Here is a 9,685-nt window from a genome sequence, read left to right on the forward strand (position 1 = left end):
CTCTCCTAAAGCCCCAACAATTCATCCCTTGACCACAAAATCCATAATTAAATTACTTTCCCCTCCCCCCCAACCCATTATTATTATTCCGTCCCCAGAGGGATTCATGCACTTTGCAAACTCCATAAAACCACATTCACCCTCCCCCTCCCCCCCCCCATGCCCATTCCTCAAAAAGTTTTTTCTCCACCTCCAGAGAGAAAAATACCCTTCATAATTAAAAAATAAAGGTACAGATCCGAGAACAAAAAATGTCCATGGCAGTATCTCTTTGTTCTTATGTTTTGTTTTTTCACGTTGAAAACATTTTATCCCCATTAACATTGTCGATTTAATATTTTAATGATGATCCATGCATTATGTTCTCATTGTGTTATTTTATTGTAATAACGAGGGGACAGGCGTTATCATGAATTTGTTTGCATTTTATTTTTACTCATTGAGTTTTATTAATCATTTTATTTTTTAAAAAAAGAGTCATTAAATTAATGAGACAACTATTGCACATTTAAGTAGATTAGTCCGGGGGGCAGGGGATGGGCTGAAGACATTGTGTTTTAATACTTTTTTTTTAAGTTTTAATTAGAGAGTAAAAAATTGATGATCACTGGAGCCCATTGTCCCGGACAATGGCTCTTGAGAAAATATTATTTGTTTAATTGATGAATTAATTAACGGAAAATTATTGAGTCGATACCAGTCGACGATGAAGTGAAGAGAGATCCTTCGGAAAGAGGAAGGGGGTGTAGAACACATATTGTTATGTGGAAATGTTCATCGAATGGATTTTTCCGTCCATTTTTGTCATTATTCTGAGGAAGAATCTCTTTTTTTATGTTTTTTTCGCGATTATTTTGAGAACGGAGAGAGATGAAGGTGCTCTCATTCGAAAGAGCGGGAAATTTCCGATGGAAAATACTGTCTGAACACCTATTTTGATCCACAACTCTTCGAGAAAATCGCAAAAAACTAATTGGGATCTATAATCGATACTTAAAGATCTACGTGATCTATGACGATTTGCGACATGGAAATGGACGATGATGGTATGCTTTTCACTGGGAGTGTCTTTGGCTATCGATTGAGACTAGTTCCACCTCTCGATCTCTCTCGAAGAGTTTCAATCGATTATAGATCTCCATCGATCTCAATGATCCAGAATGATCGATAACTCGAAAATAAGCGATGTTGGTACTCATTTAATCGGAAATTTTCCTGGCTATCGATTGCGAATAGTCCCAACTCTCTGTTTCTCCCCAGTCTCGATGAATCGTTGAAATGCGTGAAGGATCCCGTTTTAAAAAAGAAGTCGCACTTAAACGTAACTTAACCGTTATTACTTCATGGTGGACAATAAGCCCTGGCGGCATTTCTCCGCCATTTGCACTGTAGAATTCTCCAGTATGTTCTTCTGAAGTTGGCATTGCATAGTGCATAGCACAGAGGATTAATAGTGCTATTGATATAGCACAAGTAGTAGAAAAAAGACCAGAGTTCATTAGGTATCTGTATGATACAGGCCCTTGTTAATGGTTTGAGCAGGACTAGTATGTTGTACGGTGTCCATGTTATAACGAATGCCGCTAGAATAGCGGACAGTATTTTGGCTGCTTTCTTGTCCTGCGTACGTTTTTTCTTCTTCGGGGGTGGCTTGACATTTGTGCAGGTGACACTTTTTTGAACTGGTCTGATTGTAAGGGGTAAACGAACATCGACCATTGTTGATACGGAATCGATACGACCGGGTTGTGGCCTGTCGTCGTCGCCGATCACACTCCGCGTCTCCAGGGGTTTGTGATGGTCCTGGAGGGAGATCAGGTTCTCGTACATCGTTATGCTGGGGGCGGATGAGGGTGGAAGCTTTATCACAATTGTGTATACCTGGAAATTAGAGAGGGATGAGAATGCGCTTTCACGGTGGTCAGGAAAATTTACAGGCTGATAACTCAATAGGACGATCTATTTTACTCCGATACTTTGGAAGGTTTGAGAGAATTTAATTTTCATCACACTGTCCGTAAAATGTTATTTTACGGACAATTTGTAACTTGTTTGACTCGTGTGATTGCATTCCTCGGCTTCACCTCGGCCTGCAACCCTCACACTCGTGAGAAACGTTTTTTTCGACCTTGTGACGAAAATAGCTATTCCATCACATTGTCCGTAAAATATCGTTTTGTGACACTGTTCCGTAAAATCATATTCATGGACAGTGTGAAGAAAACTTTTGTTCGTCACTCGGCCGAAAATAACTTTTTCTACTCGCGTGATTGCATTCCTCGGGTTCGTCTCGATCTGCAACACTCACACTCGTCAGAAAAGTTTTTTTCGGCCTTGTAATGAAAATAGCTGTTTCATCACACTATCTATAAAATGTCGTTTTTACGGACTCACGGACTCGCATGAGTGCAAACCTAATTTGGAAGGTTTGAGAGCATTTTGTCTTCATCACACTGTCCGTAAAATGTTATTTTACGAACACTTCGTAACTTGTTCTGACTCGTGTGATTGCATTCCTCGGCTTCGCCTTGGCCTGCAACCCTCACACTCGTGAGAAACGTTTTTTTCGACCTTGTGACGAAAATAGCTATTCCATAACACTGTCCGTAAAATATCGTTTTGTGACGCTGTTCCGTAAAATCATATTGACGGACAGTGTGAAGAAAACTTTTGTTCGTCACTCGGCCGAAAATAACTTTTTCTACTCGCGTGATTGCATTCCTCGGGTTCGTCTCGATCTGAAACACTCACACTCGTTAGAAAAGTTTTTTCCGGCCTTGTGATTAAAATAGCTGTTTCATCACACTATCTATAAAATGTCGTTTTTACGGACTCACGGACTCACATGAGTGCAAACTTCATACTCGCCAGAAAAGTTGTTTTTGGCTTTATGATGATGATATTTTTACGATATTTTTGTAAAGTGGAATTTTGAGGCCTAGGCCGTAAAATTGTACTTTACGGACTGGAATTATCATTCCGTAACTACTCCTTTTGCAGCCTAATTATCCAAACTGTGGCCAGAAAATCCTGCTCTTCCGACTTAAGTCTATAAAATGGTGCTTTATGGACAAATCTACAGGATAATGGTTTCGACCTAGGCCGAAAAATTCAGCTTTACGAACTTGGACAAATTCCATTCTTTCTTCAGTTCCCAAGACAGTTTTTCAGGGAGTTGGTCGTAAAAATATGGGTTTAGAGATTTGAGTCCATAAAATAGTATTATACGGACAGATTTTGAAAATGAACTTTTTGCGGCCGAAGCCACAAAATATGGCTTAGAATCCAAAAAATTACGTGAAAAGGTAATTTTATGCGGTACTTTATGCAGTATTGGGAAAAAATGTTTTGCTTCCTTATATGATCATTCTAGGTACTCTAGCTCCAAGATCGTATTTTTACGCCCTAGGCCGTAAACTTCAGTTTTACGGACTTGCACTAGTTTCATTTTTTTTCACGTCCTCAATCAGATTTCCAGGGAGTGTGGTTATAGAGTATGGGCTCAGAGGTTTGAGCCTGTAAAATAGTACTTTACGGACTGGTGTAAAAAACGAATATTTTTCGACCTAGACCGCAAAATATGTGTTGGAACCCGAAAATAGTAGATTTCATCATTAGGCCCACAAAGTAATTTCTGTATAATGTAAACTATTTTATGTCACGGACCCCAAAATCGCGGTTTATCGGGCCTAGTAACATAAAAATACTTTATGCAACGTTTGAAGAAAAAAAATTTTTTTCCCTACTCCTACGAAAAGTATTATTTTACGGACGCTAGTTCGCAATTGTCAATTTCACGGCCTAGGACGCAAAAGGTCCGTTCACAATTCCAAACCTTTCGTCCGGCGTAACTCCTGAAGTACAGGAGCAAAACGAATCATCAATAAGAGTTTTTCAGCGGAAATTTTCCCGGCTGACCAATGAAATTGGTTTCACGATCCTCCGACTTGATTCACTTGTTGCACCTCCCAACAAGTGTCACTTATCGTTAAAAATAGCGTAAAAAATTTCAATTACCGGATCAGCAGACATATTCTTCCGAACTTGGCTGCTCTCACTCGATTGTATACCAGTTAATGAGGGACGTGAAATGGTACTGTTGAATGGTGTCTCAGCTGATACAGGTGTGAGTGTCTCATCGCCGGGATAGATTGTTTTACTCGGTACATCAGTTGCTGTTATATCGTCCTCATCGTCATCGTCCTCACGGCCACTGTGCCACCACGCTATGCACCACATTTTCAGGGATGACCAGGACATCGGTCTGTTCTTCTTGAATCAATTACAACTCTCATTAGTATTTGATCCAGCGGTTTGGGGGGGATTTTTATGGAGGGGTTTGCCGCACCAAAGGGAATGTAATTCCATCGATCGCGGACGATCATTAAATATTGCGGGGCGGAATGGAACTTTCGACGATGTAACATCCGTTGTCATTTTTACATTTTTCAAGTACATTTTTGTTTTAATTCTCCAAGTTTATCGTTTCGTTGATTTTATAAAAATTATCAAAAAATTGTCTAGGGAGGGGATGATGACGTCACAACTCCCTATGCTTTGGAATTGACTCACTACGAGGCGCTACTTGGGCTCTGGTGAGCAGAATAAAATGGCAGTCGCATTGTTCTCGAGCCCTGATTCAATCCCTAAACACGAAAATTTTCAATTTTCAAGTGACTATTTCAGTGTGCATTTGAACATTTCTGGAATATTAATTTTTTTTGTCGGATTGATTTTTTTCCCATCACTTACGAGTGTCAAATTATTTTTATTGGATGTTTTGCTAATTATTGAAACAATATTAAAATGCATCAGAGACATGGCAATCCCGCACGCATCATTCCTATGGTTATTTAGAGTTGGTAAACCTGCGGAGTGTTTTCTCTCTCTCAGTTCCATGGTCTAACCTATACCTCTCCCATGATGCTCCAGTGATTATATTGACATTCGAATTGCGCGCCACTCACGGTGATGGCGTCATTGCCACACGTGAGCCTCAATGGATAGAATTTGCCCCGAAACTCATAATTTCCCGTATCATTTTTTCAAATAACTTTCTTATGAAATCTAGAAAAATTCTGGAAATTGTACGTACTTTCAAGCAAGATTTGATTCATCACCCACTAGTTTTTTTTTCAATAGTTCATTATTTTTTTGGGAGATATGAAAATTTCTCTGATTGAGAGTGAGGTTACTCTCCACCTTATAGCTGGAGGCATTACAAAATCATCCAAATTTGATCATTTTTTTTCTCAAGACCGAGACCTAGAAAAAATATGAAAAAATTCCCAATGATGTTGTGTACTTAGACATTTCTCCTATAATTTTTTCAAACTTTTGTCATTATTTCAACTTTTCATACAAAATCTCTTAATTTCTGAAGACGCAAATTCGGCAGTTGGCGTTGACGGACCAGAGTTGTGACGTCATTCCAAGTCCTCCGGGTACTTCAAATTCATCATTTTTCAATAATTTTTTTATGAAAAAAAAATTATTGAAAAATGGAAGAAAGGGGGATCAACTGGTCTCCGCACGACTCAATTATTCTGAATTTGATGGATGTGAAAATGACTTACAGTATCGGGATATCGTCTATCCAAATACGAACTAGCGAAATTCGATGAATTAACGTCATCATGGCCAGTGCTCGATGCACTTCTCCCTCTCCTACATCCCTCCATATCCAGCGCCTCATCACTGGAATTACTTCGTTTACTAGCATCCTGTTTACCCTCCTGCAACTCCTTCAAGTCTTTTATTCGTTTTTCCGTCTCTCTCCATATTCGCCAATAAAGTAGCATCATAACGCTTACGGGAACGTAAAATGCTGCTATTGCTGTGCCAAATGTTATGTAGTGATTTGTTTCGATAAATTGTATGTAACACTCGTCGTTTGGCACTGTTCTCTCGCCCTCGATGTACGGCCAAGCGTAGATCCAGGGGGGCCAGAGGAGGATTGATATTCCCCAGGCACCAGCTGCAACAAACATCATCAACACCGATCATTAATTAAGGACAACAAGCGTCACGAATAAAAAATTCCAAATTATAATTTTTTAAATTGAAGAGATAGAGGTCTAAAATGTGGCAAGAATCGAATTCATCATGCCCTTCGCCTCTAAGTGTCTATACGAGCCACAAGGATCAAAGAATAATGATATAAACTGTGGCGAAGCTACATTTATATTTATTTCACACCATTTCAATGTATTGTTTTCGAGCTCGGCTTAGCAACCGAATTTCGTACCGTGACACGTGTCGCCGATATATCGCTGTCCTTGTCGCAAGACATCCTCGCGACGATTCGTAATAATTCGGACATCCTCGATCGGATGATCTAATACCATTGTTGCGGGAGCTCACTCTCGTTCCAGCTCTCATGGTGTAAACCAAAGTTACTTTCGCTGTGAATAAATTCAATTCGATATATACGCTAATTCCGAGTGTTTTACGTTACAAAACCCTTCTATCCTTCACTGAATCTCACATAAACATTTCGAAGACAGACGAAATGCCTGGGAGTTACACTTCACAAAAAGCTCTCATGTATCACGCACATTAACATCGCGAATGAAAAAAGCGAAAGCCGTCATGGCTAGGCTCTACTACCTATTTGAAAAGAAATCCCTGTCGATACAAGCCAAACTCAAATCGTATAAGGCATTAGTCAGGCCGGTAATAACGTATGGCTGCCCCGCCTGGCATAATGCAGCCTCCACCCATATCGCCAAATTCCAAGTTACTCTAAACAAATATCTCCGCGTTATTAATAATGCCTACTATGGCAGCCCTATTACCTCCCTCCACATTAGCTCCAACACAGAAATAATCCATTACTTCATAAATCGCACTGCAGACAATTTCAAAGTGAATCTTAAAAATCATTCAAATTCATTAATAAATAAAATGGAGCCTCGCAAAATTTCAAGATGGTCAAGTGGCCGTAGCTGATGTGTCACCGCAATACTCAAGATATAGGGTTTTTCACTGTTCTATTTTTCCTGCCATTAGCATCCACCCTATTTCGTCACTCCCTCTCACTCCGTTCTCCAATTTTTTTCAAAATTAATTTTTTTTTATCAACAGAAAAATTTCAAAATTGGATGAATGAGGAAATTTGCCTGGCGTGAATGACTCTCGCACTTGAACCAAGTGCAGGCGGTGGTATCATCCCCTCCACTCAGACACCTCCGCTCAGAACTCTAGTCCAACTCTCGAAAAAAAGGCAGAAAAAAGGGGAGAGAATTGTTGGAAAAAATGCATCTCCACTTCATCACAAACAGTAGTACACTACATCTATCCCACAGAGCCCTGGAGCAATGCTTTTTCCGGACACTTAGCATCGCAGTTTGAGGGAGGTACACTAAGATACAAGTGTGCCAAATGAACAGCTATGAGTGGTTCAAAGTACATCAAGAGAAATATCTAAATGTAGAAAGTGAGAGAGGGGAAAAGAATGAAGTAAACATTAGAGATAATGAACTCAAGTTTCACGTGGAGGAAAATCTAAAAAAGTTGGTTTTCACTCCGACAGATGGTTTAAGGGGTTAACATGAAATTCAAGCGATGAGATTGGATTGAAAATATTTTTTTGTGGGATTGAAGCAGCAGGAAATTTTCACTGAATTCGGCGCTCTGAGGAGAGATTAAGGCGAGTCAATCCTAATTCTAGGGGAACTCCTAGAATTCAGTGAATATTGAAGTGGCGAATTTCGAGGAAACCATTGAGATGTGAAAATTCTCATCGAAATGAATTCCATTTCTAAGAGGAAATTCTGACAATCGATGGGACTTCTAGCATGGCCCCTAGAATTCCCGAAAACTCAAAAAAATCAACTTTAGAAAAACCACAGAGACACCGAAACACTAATAAAAGTGGATTACGTTCCTAGAAGAAATTGCTAAAAAGCGATGATAATTCTAGGGAAACCCCTAAATAGAATTTCTCAAAACAAAAAGGGGAAGACTCTACAGTTTTGAAAATCTTAGTCTTTAATTAGAAAAAAAAATCGAAACTATAAATTCGAATCAAAATGAATTAAAAATATGTCCGCCTCTAAAATTCTCTCAGAACGTTCTATTATCCCTCTCTCAAACTCCTAGCCCAAGGAAGTCCTGAAACTTCTCTAAGAATCCCTAGGAACTCACCGAATCTTTAAGAATTCATTTAAACTAAAATAAAAAGCATCAATTATCGGCGGTTTCCTTGTCCCTTTTACAACCCCCTAGCCTGAAAATCCTTAAAACCCCTAGAATTCTTTGAAAACCTATTGAAAAGTTCAATCAAACCCCCGAAGACCTTCAACCCCCAGAATTCTACCCATTGCAAAACCAACAACAACCTTCTCCCACCCCTCCCCTTCACCCCTAACCCTCAGAACTCCCCTAAAAATTACTGCAAATACCTGCAGCTCAAAACAACTCCAAAATTCGTCCCCCTATCCTAATGAAAACCCCTAGAAAATTTCAATCAACCTCCGAACACCTTCAACCTCCAGAATTCTATCCTTCGCAAAACGAGAAAAATCTTCTCCCACCCTTCCCCTTCACCCCAACCCTCAAAATTCCCCTAGAAATCACTAACAATACCAGAAGTTCAAAACAACTCGAAACATAAAAAATTCGTCTCCGAATCACAATTCCTTCAAGCAACTCCCTTTCCTCCCGCCCCCACAAGAATCCATAACCCCCCAATCCCCCTCGCCCCTAGAAAACCTCTTTATTCCATCACCCCCTATTGTCCCGCCAAATGAAAACCCCTTGAAAATTTCCATGAAACCCCCGAAGACCTTCGAACCCCAGAATTTCACTCTTCGCAAACCCAAAAAATCCCCCCTAACCCTCAAAACTCCCCTAGAAATCACAAGCAGCTCAAAACACCTCTCAAAAATTCGTCTCCAAATCTCAATTCACTCAAACAAATCCCTCCCCTCGCGGCCCCCTACCGCCCTACAAAAATCCATAACCCCCTATCCCCCTCGCCCTAGCAAACCTCTTCATTCCATTTCCCTCCATTGTCCCCCCTAATGTCGATAAGTCGATAGATTTTCCCCTTTTACATTCGCAACAGGTGTCACTCCAGCCCGTAACCACTATTTATCCTCAACTTATAAACCCACCCCTCCCCCTGCCCCCTTCCCCTATCCCGCCCCGCCCCCCTGTGTACTAATTTCCCCCCATAGAAACCCACAACTTCTTCATTAAAAGAAGAACTTCTGATCGAACCTCATTTATACAAATTCAATTTCATTCCCCTCCCCCTACCTCCCACCCCCTCTCCCCCTTCGCCCCCCTAACCCACCCCTATTCGCAACAAGTCTAATAATGTCTCGCCCACAGACTTAACATTTTCATTTATAAACTCTAAACATAAACCATCAGGCATCTAAAGCCTAGTTGGTTTGACGTATGTGACGTATGTGGGTCGTCATTGCCATTATCTTGTAATGCGGATTTGTGTGCAAAACAATAGATGCAAAACCGTTTTGCCTCAACACGTGTGCTTTACTCATCAATGTTTTTTTCCTTCTCTCTCTCTCCTCTCTCTTTCTCCCTCTTTTATATTTTTTTTTAAACTTCATTTTATGCCTCCAACAACAGGCGAGAACAACGGCTTCTGGTATTCAATGTTATCACTACTGCCACACTATTGAATATGTGTGTGTGTGTGTGTGTGTGTGTGTGT

General features: G+C 40.2%; 1 protein-coding gene across 2 annotated transcripts in view; it reads right to left on the reverse strand.

Annotated features, from left to right (window-relative positions):
* Positions 1-167: 167 nt before the first annotated feature.
* The window catches only part of LOC107035934 (muscarinic acetylcholine receptor DM1), a 17,259-nt gene continuing 7,741 nt past the window's right edge, over positions 168-9,685 (reverse strand). Inside the window, exons 3-5 of one of the 2 annotated variants that reach the window (XM_015253595.1) lie at positions 5,577-5,977; positions 4,018-4,269; positions 168-1,881 (exon numbers count right to left, since the gene is read on the reverse strand). In XM_015253595.1, the coding sequence (XP_015109081.1) occupies positions 1,342-1,881; positions 4,018-4,269; positions 5,577-5,977 (1,193 nt within the window). In that variant the 3' untranslated portion in view covers positions 168-1,341. Of the gene's footprint in view, positions 1,882-4,017; positions 4,273-5,576; positions 5,978-9,685 lie in introns of both variants that reach the window. The other variant, XM_015253594.1, reaches the window with a different exon arrangement.

Source organism: Diachasma alloeum, unplaced genomic scaffold, assembly GCF_001412515.2.
Source record: "Diachasma alloeum isolate Michigan unplaced genomic scaffold, Dall2.0 Dall_scaffold_00202, whole genome shotgun sequence".
NCBI lineage: Eukaryota > Metazoa > Arthropoda > Insecta > Hymenoptera > Braconidae > Diachasma > Diachasma alloeum.